At 40.6% G+C, this 19,289-nt stretch overlaps 1 protein-coding gene across 2 annotated transcripts in view; it reads left to right on the top strand.

Moving 5' to 3' along the window:
• The window catches only part of EIF2B3 (eukaryotic translation initiation factor 2B subunit gamma), a 113,375-nt gene that overhangs the window by 81,145 nt on the left and 12,941 nt on the right, over positions 1-19,289 (top strand). For both annotated transcript variants that reach the window (XM_086385309.1, XM_086385299.1), the window contains 4 exons: positions 7,852-7,979; positions 9,118-9,308; positions 11,111-11,188; positions 11,720-11,868. In XM_086385309.1, the coding sequence (XP_086241435.1) occupies positions 7,852-7,979; positions 9,118-9,308; positions 11,111-11,188; positions 11,720-11,868 (546 nt within the window). The remainder of the gene's footprint in view (positions 1-7,851; positions 7,980-9,117; positions 9,309-11,110; positions 11,189-11,719; positions 11,869-19,289) is intronic.

Below are 19,289 nucleotides of genomic sequence, written 5' to 3'. Positions count from 1 at the left end.
GGCACTCTGGAAACATTATTTCAGGTCTTAGTACAATGAGGATCTTTCACTTTGAAACATCACTTTTCTATAAAGTATTGTTTTTCATGTGTGCAGAGAACATGTCCTAAATTTTACTGAGCTCACTGGGCAGGATGTGGGTCTCATACCATGATTGTTCAGTGGTGTGGCTCATGCTTCTGTTCCATGGTTTTGTTGCAAAGTGGACTTGCTTGGTTTTGTAGTTAGGCAGACCTGAATTCTTGAGTGATCATTAATTTACAGGGGTCTCCCATACTTTTTTCTTCACTTACACTCCCCTACTGGGATTAACTATTTAATTACCAACTTTGTCCCTTTACTCTGTCCCTATCAATATGAGGGCATGGATTTACTTGTTTTTTTTTGACTGTTATATCCCTACAGTCTAAAATGTGCCTGACACATTTGGGGTACTCAGTGAATAAATTCAAATGAATAAAATATTCATTGACTTGCCCTAAGCCTAAGCAGTCTTGCCAGGCTTGCTAGGATCTGAATATGTTTGTCTTTCTCAAGACATATGCACCAGCATCAAAAATTTATTCTTATAGAAGCTTTCAATATTTTGTTAAAAAGAGGAAAAAAAATCTCAGAATATTGTATACCAAATACTTGGTTCTAAAGTCAATACCTTGTAATCTAAAACAATTTCCTGTTTACTATTCCAGGTTATATCTATTTCCTTTATCAGCAAGGAAGAAAAAAAGCCTGAAAACAAAGCATAGGGTTAACTCAGCAATCATGTTTTCTTTCCAGTTACAGCTCCACTGAGAGAAAAGGCAGGAAACCCAAACCTTTAGTGTTCTTCTCTGCAGTCTTGAGTTGCAGGCCTTAAAAAGTAGGTTTTCTGTTCTGCCTCTTTGATAACTACTATTTTTAAGGACTGACTTGAAGTGGAAGACAGAGGATTTTAAGTCTCTTTAAATTTGCTTACAAAAACAGAACAGGCAGAATGTAAAAGTAACCAATTTTTTCCCTTTACCATGGACATAATTTTTAGACTTTCCCTAAAAAAAAACTTATAGCTACAACAAAGACCTGATCCCAGATCAAGGCAAAATGCTAAAAATAATAGATTTAAGCAGAACTAGTATCATGTGTTTTTTTTAGATGTTGGATTTTTAATGCTAGTAATATTAATAATACAGAAACATATGTAGAGTTCAGTACATTTCCAAATCAGGAAAGTTCTTCTTTCTGTCTCCAAAAATCAGAAGAAGAAATTATTGCCAGCTGTCTGGCTTAAAGGCATTACACTTAGTCATTCACATATCCACTCATTCATCTATTCAAATAAATACTTATTTAGCACTGACTACGTGTTTATTGGTATAGAGACAATAAACAGAAAATTTTCAACCCTGTAGAAAGTGCTGTGGTTGCAGAAAACACAGGATACTGATTAGAATGGTGTAGTGGAAAGAGTCCTGGGCTTTGAGGTAGATTAAGTTTCCACTCTACCACTTATAAAAGCTGTGTTGACCTAATCAAAATAACTAACCTTTCTAAGCCTTGATTTCCTCACTTATGAAATGAGGATGACAATACCTACCATTAGGATTGCTATAAGAAAATGAGATAATATGTATTAATTTCCTAGCATGAAACTCACACTTGATATTGATTCAAAAACAATACAAATAACTGTCTTTGCTATGACAGTACAGAAACCTATAAGTGTTACAAAAGGCTTCCAGGTAGAGATAATACTTGAGAGCGGTTTTATAGCTCAGTAAATTTTCACAAAGTGAACACTCCCTTGTAACTACTATTTAGATAAAAAAGTAGAATATTACCCGGTTTCCAGAAGCTCCCTTTAAGCAACTATCCCCTGCACACAAAAGTAACTGTTATCTTGAGTGTTAAATGAATTTAAGAAGATAAGATCAGATTTGTACTTCAGAAAAATCACTGTGCCTGCAACACAGAGGGTGGATTGAAGGAAGAAGAGACATGATCAGATTGTGCTTTAGAAAGGATGTTCTGTCTACAATACAAAGGATAGATTTTATGCCGTAAGATTGGAGGAAGAGAAACCGATTGAAAGCAGCTGAAGGAGTCCAGGCAAAAAATGACAGTGGGTTAGACTAGACAGTAGCAGTAGAGATGCAGTGAGTTCATAGTTTTGAAAGAGATTTAGGGGATAAAATCAGCAGTGTTTGGTGACTGGCTGTATGTGAAGAGTGGAAGGAGGAGTCAAGATTATTAACATGTTGCTAGCTTGGGTGACTAAATGAATCTCCATATCACTAAGCAAAGTAATCAGTGCTTGTGGGGGGTAGGAGAAGGGTTGGGAGAAAGATGATGGATTCAGTTTTAGACTTTGTGTTTAAGGTATTATGGGTCACCTAAATGACAGGGTCCATCAGGCTGTTGAAAATATGAGACTAAAAAGAAGAGAGGACTTGGCTATGGGTTTACATTTAAGAATGAGTAGCAAAGAAGTCACCAAGTGATCTATCTCAGGGAGACGAATAGCATGAGAAAAATACAGGCAAAAAGGAAAATCCTGAGAAACACCAAATATTTTAGAGGAAACAAAGAAAGAGGTATCAGAAATAGAAACAGATCAACAAAGTGATACCACAGGAAGTAAGGAACGAATGACCTATGACAGTGAAATTTGGAAGATTCAGAAAATATTTTTAAAATTCTACCTATAGGGGCCTTACCAGGCAGTCCAGTGGTTAAGATTCCATGCCTCCACTGCAAGGGCATGGGTTCAATCCCTGGTCCAGGAACTGAGATCCTGCCTGCCCTGCAGCAAGGAAGAAAAAAAAAATGCTACCCGTAACTCTACTCATGCTTCCCTGGTGGCTCAGGTGGTAAAGAATCCACCTGCAGTGCAGGAGACCCAGGTTCAATCCTTAGATTGGGAAGATTCCCTGGACCCACTCCAGTATTCTTGCCTGGAAAATCCCATGGACAGAGGAGACTGGTGGGCTACAGTTCATGGGGTCACAAAGAGTCGGATACAACTGAGCAACTTAACACTTTCATAATTCTATTACTTTGAGATAGTTGCTAACTTTTTTTTTGGCCAAGTCCTGTGGGATGAGAGACCTTAGTTCCCTGACCAGGGATTGAAGTCCGTTGAACATTTTAATGTATTTCTTTCCATCATTTTATTTTTTTATATATATACATATACACACCTGAGATTGTGCTGTATAAATAACTGCCTTCTGCTTTCTTTGTTCAGTATTTTTTCACAAGCATTTTCCTGTGTCATTGTTTACTGAGTTTTGCCTATATGCTATTCTATTACATATGTGTTTTATTGCTTTTCCATTGTTGACTATTTGGTGGTTCTCTGTCTTTATAAATAACATTGAGTTATTTTTTAATAACTATTTCATAACTTATTATTTTATAAATAACAATGCTATTTTTATAAAAAACATTAAATATCTTTTTGTTCAAAGATCCTATATTATTTATCTGATTATTTTATTTTTTCAGCATATATTTATTGAGCACAGATGTATAGAAATAGAATTATAGAATAAAATAATATGAATATCTTCAAGACCTTTGTTATGTATTGCCAATTTTTAGAAAAGATTTTTACCAGTTTATGTATTTACAAGTATGAGAAGTACCCTTATCACTAATGTGTGAGTTATTTTAAATCTGCTAATTTGTGAGAGAAATTGCATCTTATTTTAATACTAATTTTTTAAATATTTTTATATATTTTGAAACATTTTAATCTATTTATCTGTGAAGAATATTAATTTTTTGTTCTATTTGTAGCAATTATTTTATCTTACTTTGTGGAGTTGCTTGTTTGCAGCTAGGAGTCAAATCTTTTGTTCTCCTTTGTGATTTTTTTTATCTCTTAGGAGCTTATGACATGAGGCAGGTGTTTCTGGGAAAACTATCTAAGAGGGAAGGGAGAGGGGGTTTCCCTGGTAGTCCAGTGGCTAAAGACTGCTCTCAATTCAGGGGACCTGGGTTTGATCCCTGGTTAGGAAACTAGATCCCACATGCCACAACTAAGGCCCAGCTCACCCAAATAAATAAATGTGAAATTTTTTTTAAAAAAGAAGAAGAAAAGGAGAAAGTGAGGTTGCCAAGGCCCAGGGCAGTGGATCCAGCTGCTGGTCTTCAGCCCCAATGGATGTTCACAGTGGTTCACGGTGGCATTTCCCACTTCTTAGTATAGCTTTGAGCTACTTTTAGTTTGACCAGGAAGCAGGAAGTATAATTTTGTCCTCCGTCATGATGCTAAGCCAACTGCATTATGAGAATCGACGTGATTGCTGAGTGCCTGCAGAGGCAGGTGGGACCTGGCAGGAATGCTTCAGGTCCTCTCCTCAAATCCTTGTCTGATCTCCTTAAAGGGTCCTGCCTAAAGAGGCTGTGTGCCAAGGCTTGTTTGCTTCCCTCTTGCAGGGACAGTTCTGTTTGGCCTATAATGTAAACATCATGGCTCTGAAATCCCCCAGCTGTCCATGCTTTGTCATTTCTTCAAAGGAAACTGACTTGTTTTCCACTAGAGTGGGGCCAAGGAACGTTTGCTACCCACACTGGCTTGGAGTATTAAAAGGGGAGAAAAAAGCTAAGAATAAGTGTTGTTTCATTCTTCGTATTCTTATGGAAATTTTTAATCTTCATCAAAAGATCAGAAGAAAAATCACATTGAAATTCAATACAAGAGCTTCCAGCTTACACAGAATTTTTCAAAGGTGTTTGACTTGATCCTTAAAAAATGACAAAAACCATGAACTGTGTAGCTCCAGGGTTTGTAATTTTGCTTACCCTCCTCAGCCTCCGCCTCTGTCTTGCCTTCCTACCTACACTCCATCTGTGTGGTCCTGTGTCAGCCTGCAGAACTTCTTTGAATGGGGGCTGGGAGAGGGGATGGGAAGTATGAAGCAGCAGTCAGATTTACTGGGCTTTCATACATTAACCCCTCTCTCAGGCCACGTTATCTCATCTTTCAGAGTCTTGAAACTGGTCTCTTTTCATTCTCCTATTCCAAGCCTATTTTCACTGCTACCAGAATCACCTCATTAAGAAATAAAACTCATCATGTCACTTTCCTGCTTAAAAACTACCTCTGGCTTGTCTCGGTCCAAACTTTCTAGACTGCCACAGAAAGCTTTCATGATCTGGCTCCATTGCCTCCGTAAGCAGCTTCATCTCCTTCTACTGTTTTCCTTAAATCCATACTCAGGTTATTGTCCACTAGATTATGAATTTTTTGAAGTCAAAAAAAGTGTATTTCCAAGGTTTAGCAAAGTCACTGGCAGATTACTAGTCTTGTTAAATTCTAAGGTGATTAGTGATTTAAAATTCTAAAAGGTCCACAGTGTGAGAGAAGAAATTAAAAATCATATGGTAGTCTTGCAGTTCCTTTGCTAAGTATAAATTAGAAGCATACTCACTGTACTAAGGATCAGGTCGTTCTTCCCCATTACAGATTCCTGGTCATTTAAACCAAACATCCTGGTTCAGCACCCATGGGGAAGCACCATGCCTCCTGGGACTCAGAGGGGCCAAATGGAAGTGTTCCAAGCCTCTTAGCCAGGGTTGCTTACTGCTTGTATCTGAGTGATACAAAATAGTATAGGAAATTTCTTGCCTTCTAAAAGTTTTTCTACATATTGAGCTTTGGTCTGATTTTCTTTCTGTAAGTGCTGTCCTAGACTGATCTGATTTCATGAAAGTAAATTGAAGTTAATTTTGTTGTGGAAATTCTTTGGTAGCCTTGGTAAATGAGTACAACTGTTATTAATATGAGGGAGCCCACTCTTCAGTAGAATGGAGGCTGAAATCTGTGTGGGAAACACTGAATGGATTTGGATGGATTAGTCATTAAAATGGATTTTAAATGTGTAGAGTCTGGAATCAAACCAAGAGAGTAGTAGAATCCGTAAGAGTAGAATCTAGGAGAAAATAAAAGACAAGAAACATAAAGAATGGTTTAAATTATAAAATTTGATAATTTGCATAAAGAATAGAAGAATCATCCATAATTCTACTACTGTAAGAGAGTATAGAGTAGAAATTGTATAAATGGTTTTTGAATAGTGTTGTTCAACTTGTTAGTATCAGAAAAAAATTTTAATATTTATTTATTCACTGCACTGGGTCTTTGTTGCTGCACACAGGCTTTCTCTAGTTGTGGCAAATAGGGGCTGTTGTCTAGTTGGAGTGCACGGGCTTCTCATCGCAGTAGCTTCTCTCGTTGTGGAGCACAAGCCCTAGAGCATGCGGGCTTCAGTAGTTGTGGCACGTGGGCTCAGTAGTTGTGGCGCACAGGCTTAGTTGCTCTGTGGCATGTGGAATCCTCCTGGACCAGGGATCGAACTTGTGTCCCCTGTATTGACAGGTGGATTCTTAACCCCTGGACCACCAGGGAAGTCCTCAGTTCAGTTCAGTTCAGTCACTCAGTTGAGTCTGACTCTTTGTGACCCCATGAATCACAGCACGCCAGGCCTCCCTGTCCATCACCAATTCCCGGAGTTTACTCAGACTCATGTCCATCGAGTCGGTGATGCCATCCAGCCATCTCATCTTCTGTCGTCCCCTTCTCCTCCTGCCCCCAATCCCTCCCAGCATCAGAGTCTTTTCCAGTGAGTCAACTCTTCGCCTGAGGTGACCAAAGTATTGGAGTTTCAGCTTCAGCGTCAGTCCTTCCAATGAACACCCAGGACTGATCTCCTTTAGAATGGACTGGTTGGATCTCCTTGCAGTCCAAGGGACTCTCAAGAGTCTTCTCCAACACCGCAGTTCAAAAGCATCAATAGTCCTAGTATCAGATAAATTTTTAATCCACTACTATAACAGAGCAAAAGAGGAGAAAATATGATAAGCTCCATGGATGCAAAAAGAGAAAATTCAATACCCATTCATTGATGAAAGCTTTTAGCAAATTTAGGAATAAGAGAGATCTTCCTTAACTGGATAAAGGGTATCTACAAAACCAATAACATGTGCCAAGTATTAGCTATAAAGTATAAAGCCCAATGTCTACACATAGAGGACAATCAATAAATGGTGGCTTTGGTGATAAAACTTATAACAATCATTAGTCTAAATGATAAAAAAGGAAAATTCCCTTTAAAATCAAGAATAAGTAAGGATGAACTGCTGTTAGTGCTTCCGTTCAGCATTAGTGTATTGAAAGTCTTAGCCAATATGGTAAGATAATGAAAAATAGGAATTAGAAAGGAAGAAGGGAAATTGTTGTTTACATAGTTCATATGATTGTCAGAATCTACAAATAAATTATTAATATTAAGATTGTTTATCAAGGCAATTGGCCCCAAGATTGAAATATAGTAAAATGAGATTCTCTTTACCAATAAGAAGAAAATAATTGTTGAAAAGACACCATCTATAATACTAACCCCTCCAAAATTAAGATACTCTGATTAATCTAATGGAAAATACAAGGCCTTTGTAGAAAAAATTTTAATATTTTGAAACAACTTTTTTTTTTCAAAAGGCCAGAACATTCTGCCTTCTCATGAGTTATTGTCAGTTAATAGTCTAGACACCATGTTAAGACATATGCACACACATACAAACATTCAGGCACATACTTTGTAAACAGGAATTGTAAGAGACTGTTTTCTGCATAGATCAGGGGAAAGGCATCTCAGATTCAACACACTGCTCGCCCAGCTCCAGCCTGAACTGAGAAAACTTAGATTCTCTGCTTCTCCAAAACTGCCAAGCCCTTGCCATTTCTGATCTCTTTCAGTCCCAAGGTGGCATGACAGGAAGGAATTTGGCTTTTCCTTGGATGCACAGTTTTTTATTCTAATTGAATCCAGACCATCAGATTTCTGATATTTGGCTACTCTTTCTTCCTAGGTCAATCACTTCCATCCGGAGTGAACTGATTCCATACCTAGTAAGAAAGCAGTTCTCCTCAGCTTCATCACAACAAGGACAAGAAGAAAAAGAGGAGGATCTAAAGAAAAAGGAGCTGAAATCCTTAGGTCAGTGCTTGAATTAGTGCAGTACGGGTAATGACACTTATGGAAAGAGTGGCTGGACAACTTAGCCCATCCCAAGATGCCTGTCTCAAGGCATCAGGTTCTAATCCAGCCAACGGCAGGCCAGGTTAGCTTACACCACTCCCTGAGCTCTGGGCAGGCTTACTCAAGCAGATTCTTGTCCCTATGCTCTTCAGGGACAGGCTAACCGTACCTCGGGTCTGTTCTCTGGTTAACAGGCCTGGTTTGGCCATGTTCGTCTCTAGACCTTTTTGACTTTGCACTCTGCCCACCATTTCTCAGTTCTCCTGTTCTCTAGACTCTGGGAAGCCCCACTGCTGATTAAACTCAGCCTCTCCTATCAAGGGAAGAAAGGTGAAGGGCTGTATAATGACAGTCCAACCAGAGCCAACAGACTTTCTCCTTTCAAGGATATAGGGATGAGGTCAGTCTTTGCTCTCATATTCTTGCCTAGTCCCTGGCCCAGTCCTGGACTCATAGTAGATGTTCCCAAAAAATGTGTTTATCAAAGGAGTAAATCGAGACAGTATAGCATGATGGTTAAGATATCAGGGCTTAGCATCTCAGACCTGGGTTTGAAATCTGACTCTACCTTTTATTAGTTCTGTGACCTAAGGCAGATTTTTCAGGCTTTTGAGCCCCAGTTTTCTTTATCATAAAATTAAAGATTTCAAATGACTGTTGTAGGAGTTGAAAAATTGGGGCCCAGGTCCTGTGCTGTTTCTCTCACAGCACAACTACCAGATGTGCTAATAGAGGCTAGCAGCACAAAGCCAACAGGGCTAGGCACTAAAGCCTGGACAGCCACTTGTATTTCTCCATGGTGTACAAGAGTCTATTTTATCTTCCCCAGTAGTCCTAGATCATCAGTCAAACTCACTTACAGGACCTTTTTTTAAAACATTTTTGTGTCATAATATTTCAAATGTACATGAAAGCACATTGCCTCTTTTAATCTTTGACTTAGTCTTTCAGGTTTTAGTGGGATTTCCCCTGGGTCCATGCTGCATGGTTGAGTTGCAGGGGAAGAGATTTGAGCTGTACCCTCTTTCAAAACTTGACTGAGTCTATATCCTTTCTGTTATCTGTCTCATGTACTTGCTTGTTTTTGGTTCTGAAGATATTTACAGTTTTATAAAAGAAGCCAATACACTGACCCTTGCTCCCTATGATACCTGCTGGAACGCCTGTCGAGGAGACAGCTGGGAAGGTTTGTCCAGATCACAGGTGCGCTGCTATGTCCACATCATGAAAGAGGGACTCTGCTCTCGAGTAAGCACCCTAGGACTCTACATGGAAGCCAACAGACAGGTGAGAAGATGAGTTCAGAAGAGAAATCATGGGGATTCGTCTCCCAGGAACAGACCGGAGCCTTTTGTCTTATTTCTTCATTAGGTGCACAGTAACTTGTACAGAATCCCTCATTCCTAAGGTTGAGCAAAACCTGGTGTGTCAGGAGACACCACAGGGGTACCCAAGTACAGCAAAAGGGGGAGTGAGGGGCATGATGCAGAGGCAGAGCCGCTGTGGCTCCAAAGAAAGGCCAAGATCTCCAGGAAGGCTTAACTTCTGGCCTCTAGGTTCAACAGATTTCTCCTATTCTGCTCAGCATGGGGATATCCATAACACTTCATAAACAAGCAGATAAATACTGTGTAACCAGGCACACGGGGGAGGTAACCAGGCACACAGGGGAGGCTTTCCTTAGAAGGTGAAGGAGCAGAGTATAGAGTACCCAGATGGCAAAGCATCAGGGAAGGAATGCCTCTGTGAGAGAAATCTGGAGAACAGCATTAGAGCATGCAGAGTCTTGCTAACCCATCCTTTTAACCCTGAGGTTTGTGAAGTGTGGAGAATGAGTAGACTCTATTGAAGGGGAAGCAGTGGCCTTAAGGCCCGCCAGGTTTTATTTAAGGCGAGGGTGAAGAGGCAGAACAATAAGGAGGCAGCTTTTGTGCAAGAGCTCTTTATTGTGTAGAAGGGACAGGAGGAGGGGAAAACTGGAATTGGAATTGAATCTCTGAAGAAAACCTGACTCAAGAATCTTTAGGACCCACACCATGTGGTAGTAGCAGTCTCAGACCCAGACCTCAAGCTAGCCTCAAACTAGATTGGTTATAGTCAAGGGAATCCAAGCCACAGGGTTATGAGAAGTCCCAGCTAGTCCCATGTTTACCCAGGGCAGTCCTGGGGAAAGTTGCCCCTATGTAGCATTAGAGGTATATAGAAGGCTTCCTTAATTTAACTTTTAGTTCTCCTTATTCAATTCTATGACTAGAGTCTGTCTGGCTGGTCTGAAAGCAAGTTGATGGATACCCTGAGGCCAGAGAAGTATCCTCTGGCGTGTCAGCGGGGGCTGTGCGTCAGATAGGCCTGGATGGCATTGGCTGAAGTATAACAGAGGAGATCCCAGGGATAGGGACAGAGGGATTAGCCTTCACATCACCAGTATAGCCAGTCTGGCCAGGCCTCCCTCAGTTAGAGTGTCTACCACACACAGTGTTCTGACCAGCATTCTGTCCACACTGAGAATCACAGATATACTATCTCTACCTTAAAGGGTCCAGAACTAAAACACTCCACACCCATAACATTTTCAGTTTTCTCATACTGGAAAGAGAATAGTGTGAATGTCCCCTTAGGCATTTTATTTTGTTGGTAAAGAACATGGATGCCTCCTTAGGGTGTGTCCTGATTGTGGAGTTATCTATCATTACTCCCATCCTCCCCTCCTGCATGGTCGCTGTGGTTCAGGAGGTGAACAGGAACCTAGGGTGACTGTGATTAGGCCTCAGGGTTCCCCTTGCTCTCTTTAGACTTCCTCTCCCAAATGCTGCCTGGCTATCTCGAAGGCCTGTCTCACAGCCTCCCGGTTGAGGGACATAGCAGTACTTCAGGGAGGAGGCTCTCAGCTAGGAAACTGAGGATGAGACTGTATAGAAGCTATTGCATAAATGATCCTTGTCTTGGGGGAAATACATCAGCCTGCCTCATCCAGACAGGAGGCAGTGGCTAAAAATTCCCCACATCTCTTAACTGAACACGGGGTTATACTTAACATGCTTTCAGGTGTTTTCTGGTCTTACTTTAGTGACCAAACCTCTTTCTTCAAGGTGTCCAAATTGCTACCTGTTATCTGTCCAGAAGAATCGCTGATTCACTCATCAGCCCAGATTGTCAGCAAACACATGGTAAGTGCTGGCTTGGGCAGAGCAGGTATGGGGCACTGTCTGGGTACACTGAGGCTTGTCCTTGAGAAGCTGGTTTGGGGTGTCAAGCCCTGAACATCACTGGCCCCAGGGAAGTCCCAAACTGGATTCTGGTTATAAAATCTTACCTTCCAGTCCAGGCTCTCAAGCAGACTGCCTGGACAGGTGCTGAGCCCAGCCACACAAACCCTTTAAGGAAGGTTCGTTACAGCCTTTGAACTCAGACACAGGATCTTTCCATTTCTGTCCCTCTTCTTACCCTGACTTGAGCACTGCCTTCAGGAGAGCACCTCAGTATACACAAGTGCATGAGTATGTAAGTCTGAGTTGGTCTCAGAGATATTATGGGACCTTGTGGCCCTGAGAAATACTGGTGATGATCCCTCTTGCTGAAGTGTCTCTAGGAAAAGATCTCACTAGACCCCAGCTTAAGGAATCTGGAGGGTTGGTTTGCAGTTGGTTGAGATGAAGGGACAAGGTATTATATTTTATATTTTTATTTGCCTTTTACAGGTTGGAGCTGACAGCCTCATTGGGCCAGATACACAGGTTGGAGAGAAGTCATCCATTAAGCATTCGGTCATTGGTTCATCCTGTGTCATAAGAGATAGAGTGACTGTCACCAATTGCCTTCTCATGAACTCAGTTACCGTGGAGGAAGGGTATGTCTCCCCTTGTACCCCTTGAGGCCAGGCCCCTGATGTCTCTGGGAGGCTTTGGAGGCCACCCTAGCCTAGGGAGGTGATCAGCTTCGGGAGGGGAAGATAGGGGAAAGGAAGGAATAGTTCCTAGGCCTTGGTTTCAGTGCCAAAAATAACATAGTCTCAGAAAGCATTTCTCGCATTTTTCTCATGACAATTGGAGTCCTGAGATAAGCTGCCTTCTCTTGCTTTAGTATCCTGCTTGATGGGATGACCACAGTAGTGAGCCCGTGGCAGGGCTGGAATGACACTGCACCAATGTCTAAGAGTCACCTGCCCCCTCTCAGTGTCCCACAGAAAGCAGAGGCCTGCAAGGAGTGGACGTATAAGACACGTTCCATTTTCAAAGGAAAGCTTCTCTGTTACTAGTTAGAAAGAATCTTTTCCCATTTTAAGATGCTGTGGAATGCCCTAAAATCTTGGTTTATGAACAACCTGAACTTGGAGTAAGACTTAAATGATGCTTAATAAAATTCTTCTTCTATATGGACCTCAGGTTTTTTACCTTGTATAAAATGCAAAGTTAGTGGTGGAAGAGAAGAAGGATATTACCAATGGTCTCCAGACTTTTTAGAAAGGAAACTTTTTCTTAAGATAAGCAGAAACTCATTGTTTAAAACTGGTAAAGGCACTGTTGTTTGGAATACAGTGGGGGAGGGGCACTTATCCTTCCTATGGAAGGTGCAAATTGATCTATAAAACAAATTTTAAAAACTACTCTTTGCAACCCCATGAGTTGTAACCTGCTAGGCTTCTCTGTCCTTGGGATTTTCCAGGCAAGAATACTGGACGGGGTTGCCATTTCCTTTTCCAGGGGATCTTCCCAACCCAGGGATCGAACTCTGGTCTCCTGCATTGCAGGCAGATTCTTTACCGTCTGAGCTACCAGGGAAGCCCCAAATCTTGACCATACCCCCCATGACATGTGGGATCTTAGTTTCCCAACCAGGGATCAAACCCTCACTCCCTGCATTGGAAGGCAGAGTCTTAACCATTGGACTGCCCTGGAGTTGTGGCTAAAACCACTAGGTGAGAGAATTCCCCGGCAGGCAGTGCAGTGGTTAGGACTCTGCATTTTTCACTGCCAGGGCCGGGGTTCGGTCTCTGGTCAGGGAACTAAGATCCTGCAAGCCACTCAGCTCGGCCAAAAAAAAAAAGCCAGTAGGCTAGGTCAGCCTGAGATTGATTCTACCTCTGACATCTGTTGATTTCTCTGTCCAGGAACTGATAGGAGGGAAGGATAGGGGAAGACTGTATGCCTGTGCTAAGTTGCTTCAGTTGTGTCCAGCTCTTTATGACCCTATGAACTCTAGCCCACCAGGCTCCTCTGTCCATGAGATTCTCCAGGCAGGAATACGGGAAGGGGTTGCCATGCCCTTCTCCAACGGAAAGATTATAAAGGCCAGTAAAAGCTGAACTACCTCTCACAACTGTCCTTGGAATTAAACGAAACATTTTGGGGAGAGGTACTACATAGGGATAGAGCTAAAGGTTAAGCCTTTGCTCTTTAGAAAGAGTGGCTGATGACAATTTTGTAAAGTAATTAGCCTCCAATTAAAATTAATTAATTTAAAAAAAAAAGAATGGCTGATGGAAGACGACAGAGACAGGGTGAAAAGGAAAAGTACTATAATATGTCCTCCCCCAAGCCTACAACCTGACGATTCCCAGAACCCTGGTGAATAGGCCTAAGTTTTCTGTTGGGAGTTTGGAAGAATCTTTGCTGGAGAATCTGACCAGCCCAAGAAGAAGAACCTGAATTTATTTACATAAGACATTTCTAACAGCCCAGTCAAATCACCCTATAGTTAAAATTATGGATGACAGATTCCATTCATGTACTGTTTTAAAATTCTTTCCTAAATATGAGGAGATAATCAAAGATTACCAGAGATCTAAAGAAAGCCTCTATCATGAAAGATACAGACCAAATCAAACAGAGAAAAAAGCAACTTAAAAAGAGACAGAGACTCTTCAGAGAGAGAAAGATGCTTTCAGACAACCTTTCATTTCAAAGAACAAGAAAGAAACTCTTAAGAAATTTGAAATATGGTAACAAAGAGGGAAAACCTCAGTAAAAAAAATAGGAAGATAAATTTGAAATTTCCCAAAAAGTAGGAGAAGGCAATGGCACCCCACTCTAGTACTCTTGCCTGGAAAATCCCATGGGCGGCGGAGCCTGGTAGGCTGCAGTCCATGGGGTCGCTAAGAGTCGGACATGGCTGAGCGACTTCACTTTCACTTTTCACTTTCATGCATTGGAGAAGGAAATGGCAACCCACTCCAGTACTCTTGCCTGGAGAATCCCAGGGATGGGGGAGCCTGGTTGGCTTCCATCTATGGGATGGCACAGAGTCGGACACGACTGAAGTGACTTAGCAGCAGCAGCAAAAAAAGATAAAAAGATGGAGCATATAAAAGAAATGATAGAAAGTAAGAGAGAAAGTCCAGGATGTCTAACATCTGAATAGGAGTTCCATAAAAAGAGAGTTGATAAATCGGAGGAGGAAATTATTTAAGAAATAATATAAGAAAATGTCCTAAAACTGAAAAATATGAATCTATAGAATGAAAGGGCCTACTAAGGGGCCAGCCCAATGGTAAAAATAAGCCCACATCATTGTAAAACTTCAGAACATCGGATACAAAGCATGCCACCAACTTACAAAGAGAAATAATAGGTCATAAACAACTAATCAGCAATCAGAATGGTTTTAGACTTATTACCAGTAGCAACAATGAAAACTTGAAGGTAATAGAACAATGCCTTCAAAAATCTGAAGGAAAATTAATTTCAACCTAGAATTCTGTACTCAAGCTGAGTGTTAGTCAAATGTGATAGTAGAATAGAGACATTTTCAGACATGAAAAGGTATGTCCCACCAAAATGAAAAGTAAACCAAAAGGAGACTGATGAGAAACAAGAGAATCTCACTCAGAAAAAGACAAAAAGAACTGTGGGATATGGGGACTTCCCTGGTGGTTCAGTGGTTAAGAACCCACCTTCCAATTCAGGGGACATGGATTCAGTCCCTGGTTGGGAAACTAAGATCCCATATGCCTCGGGGCAACTAAAACCCAACACAGCCAAAAATAAACATTGAAAAGAATCCATGGGAAGATAGTGAAGGCACATCCAAGGATGACTGCTATGCATGAAGCATAAAGGGAACAATTAGTCCAGAGTGGAATCCAGGATACACTTATACAGGAAGATGAAACTGATAAATACATATAAACATCTTGAAAAATTTAGATAATTGGCTAAAAAGTCAGGTTTGAATTAAAACAAAACAGATATTAACTCTGTTTTTAAAAAAAAAGTTGTACAATAAAGGAAAAGGCATCAAAGTTTGCTATGGTGGCTCAGTTTGCCCTGGTGGCTCAGTGGTAAAGAAATCTGCCTACCAACACAGGAGACACAGGTTCGATCCCTGATCCAAGAAGATACCACATGTGGCAAAACAACTAAGCTCATGGGCCACAACTATTGAGTCTATGCTCCAGAGCCTGGGAGCCACAACTGCTGAAGCTTGCATGCCTAGAGCCTGTGCTCTGCAACAAGAGAAGCCACCACAATGAGAAGCCTGTGCACTGCAACTAGAGAAAAGCCCAAGCAACAATGAAGACCCAACACAGCCAAAAAGAAAGAAAATTGTTAAAATAATTTTTAAAAAATGAATAAACAAACACTGATCATTAACCAAAATTTTGCTATAACTACATTGAAAGGATGAAAGGTAGGAAGGGAGAAAGGAAGCAGTGTCAGGAAGAAAAGAGAGCTAAACCTTCATCTTCCATTACGCAAAGCCTATTGACAATGCTTAAAACTGAAAAATTAAGTAGTGATTGTTGTTGTTTGGTCCCTAAGTTGTGTATGACTCTTTTGCGACTCCATGAGCTATATATACCACCAGACTCCTCTGTCCATGGAATTCTCCTGGCAAGAATATTAGAATGGGTTGCCATTTCCTTCTCCAAGGGATTTTCCCAACCCAAGTACCAAACCCACTTCTCATGTATTATCAGGCAGGTTCTTTACCACTGAGCTTCTAGGGAAGACCCCAGTTTCTGAGTAGAGGTTAGGAAAAGAGGTCAGACCCAGAGACCTCTTCCTGAATCATTGAGCTGTGTTCTCTGACATACTTTCCTGTCTCCATTTTTCTTTTTCTGCCAAATCCACGCTTTCAGCATTTTTTTATGGAGTAGAGCATGAACTTTGGGATCAGACTGCCAGATTGAATACTGGGTCTATCAGTTATTAGTCACTTAGGGGATTGGTTTTATGTCCTTGAGCCAAATTTTCTCACAATAAAATAGAATAAAAACCCAATTGCCTCAGAGGTTTACTAGGAATACTAAATGAATTAGTAGACATAAAGCAGTGAAAACAGCACTTGTCACAAAGAATGTTAGCTGCTATCACCATCATCTTCTTCATTACTTTATCTCACTTCACAGAGGTGGCATGTTCCCTGTGTTGTTGTCTGAAAGAATATCTGATCATATCCCTGTTCTATTCAAAAACTTTTGAAGAATCCATTCCATTATCTTTAGAATAAAGTTTCAATCCTTTGGAAGAATTTGAGAAGGATCAGTATATGTGCCTCTTTGTACATTTGGTAAAATTGTGCAGTGAAACCATCTGGTCCTGGACTTTTGTCTGTTGGGAGTTTTTTTTATTACAAGTTCTATTTCATTTCTAGTGATTGGTCTGTTCTAGTTATCTATTGCTCCTTGATTCAGTTTTAGAATGAAGTTTCAACTTCAAGGTTTCTCATGTTTTTCATGATCTAGCTCCAACACTGGGTCCTGGAATGTTAGAATGAAATGGGGTCTTAGAAATCATCCAGCTCAATTTCTGCATTTTTACAAGGAATAAATGGTAGTATCAATCCAGACTTTTTTCTTATTGTACCTGTGCTACTCCATGTCCCATTCCAGATTCCTGCATAAGACTGAAGATGTCACCATTCTCTTGAAAACCAGAACTACACTTGTATTTGTCCATTTGATCACTTAGTTCTAGAGTAGCTCATGAGGCTTTATAACTTCTACTCTCTGTCTCATCTTACCTCAGACCTTCCAGCAAAGAGAGTGCTATAACTTTCTTGTTTGCTTTAATTGGTAACCTCTCCCTCTTTCCCTGTGGATGGGCAGACAAAGGAGCAGCTGTTTAAAGCCCACTGTTAGTGTCCTGAATTGATATAAATAAACTTGGTGAGGAAACTAAGGCTTCCAGGGAACTCCAGTTTATTTATGAGAGAAATTCATAGAAAGACCTAGCATAATATCCCAGAGTCATATTTGGTGGAGGTATAATCTCGGATAGCCTAATAAGGCATCTAGCTGGGGAAACAGTAAAGGTGTAAATGGTGGCTGCTGCTGTTTTTGTAAAAAAAAAAAAAGTTTAAGTGAAGCTCTAGGTAGCCCACCTGGGGTTAATGACTTGGAAGGCCATTAGAGAATACCCAACCCTGCAGATTAGCTCTTCGTGATATGATCAGACATCTTGCATCCCATATGATCTTTTTTCCCATTATTTTCAGGTCATTTAGTTTTAATTACTTACAGTAAATTTAGGGAAGGTGATTAAATTGTAGTCATGTGAGACTTGATTACCCTGATGCTATTACATCTGGACTAAATGGCAGAGTAGGAGCATGAATTTGTCTAGAAAGGAGTTTCTCATATTCTTGGTCTGCTTGTCTCTGCCAGCAGTGGTTTGGACAGTGGCTTGAACACTTGCCTGAGGTCCTCAGGGTTTGAAGGATGCTAATAGAACCACCTTGGGAAATGTGTAGGCAAGACTGTGCAGAGAAGGCTTCTGCCTGTCTTTCTCATTTTCTGCCACTTCCAATTTATATGACAACTGATGCTCAGCAATCCAAAGTATGGTGAAAACTTAATTGTCAATCCCATGCTCTGCGTCTTTGATCTTCTGGTCTTGTTTAACACCTGCATTTCCTCCTAGTCCAAGGTGAATGACCCAAGCAGCAGTCTAGGGTAACACCTTCACATGCAGGCAGGCTGGGGAACCAGGATTTTACCTGGATTTCCCATGCTTTCTACAGGCAGCAAGTACAGCCCTCCAAACCAAACAATATGTTACTGTTTCACATTGTTACCCTGAGTGTCCTCTGTACCAACACTTAAACCACTTTCCTGCCCACTGAGCCCCTTACCTTTCCACTCCTCTTAGTCCTGACATTGACTTCGCCTGAATTGTCTCTTTCTAGAGATCTTTACCTGTAGAAATCCTACCCATATTTCAAGGTCCAATATGTATTCCAGCTGCTTCATGCAGTTTTCTTGAATTTTCCTAGCCAGATATTATCTCCCCCACCTCTATGTTCCTGGTGTAACCATCACTTATGCTTGTATGATATTTAATGCATCTTTCTTTTTTCCTCAACTAGACTATAATTTCTGCAGAAATACTTCTCATGTATCTTTGTATCCCTTAATTCACAGTACTATACTTTTCATATACTAGATACCTTGTGAGTATTTACTAAATGAAAAATAGAGATACCTGATTTAAGCCCTCCTACTATAATTGATGGATTTCTGTCAAGAGAGCCCTGTTTACTTCTAGAAAAGTAAAGTACTTACTTCTTGGAGTAAGTACTTAACTCCTTGAAACTCACCAAGATGAAAACAAAACCAGAGAAGGAAGCTTCATCTGTAATAAAACTAGATAACTGCCATGTACCCGTACACAGATTAGAGAGTATCTGCCAGACACAAAGGACACAAAGAAATTTAGGTCAAATCCAAAAAGAACACCAAGACTGGACCAGCATAAGGAACAGTGACATGGGCAGTCCAAAGGAGAAATGGTAAACATCACTTTTACAAAATCTCAGGGCACAGAGAAAGGAGAAAACCAGGCTGGTCTCATACTTTTCTATGACATTTGAGGCCAGAAGACAGTAAAATGACATTTGAGGCCAGAAGACAGTAAAACAACATTTAGAAAATTTGGAAGGGAAACAGTTGTGACTTAAGAATCCTATAGATAGTGAAGTTAGGGTTAAAGTATAAAATCATCAAAAATACTCCAAGGCTTAGGAGATGTGGTGCCCATGAACCCTCTAGAAAACTCTGCTTGAAGACATAATAAAAGCCAAATAGGTAATGAAACAAAATACTGATAAGTGGGTAGATTGAGTGTAAGTCTGTGGCAGTGATAGTTGCAAAAAGATCATAATTATTAAAAGAATTCTGTCCATGTTTCTTCAATAACACTTTTATATTAAAAAAAAAAAAGCAAATTATAAAACTTTGACAAGATCCCCTGGACTTAAGGGGCTCCTCAGGACTTTTGATTCATTCTCTATTTGAACCATTTGCACTAAACCCATCTTCTGAGAATACTC

Source organism: Bos grunniens, chromosome 3 (assembly GCF_055505025.1).
Source record: "Bos grunniens cultivar Pamir isolate PY7600 chromosome 3, Bosgru_T2T1.0, whole genome shotgun sequence".
NCBI lineage: Eukaryota > Metazoa > Chordata > Mammalia > Artiodactyla > Bovidae > Bos > Bos grunniens.
The sequence above is the reverse complement of the archived record's forward strand: the minus strand, read 5'-3'. Positions and strand labels throughout refer to the sequence as shown.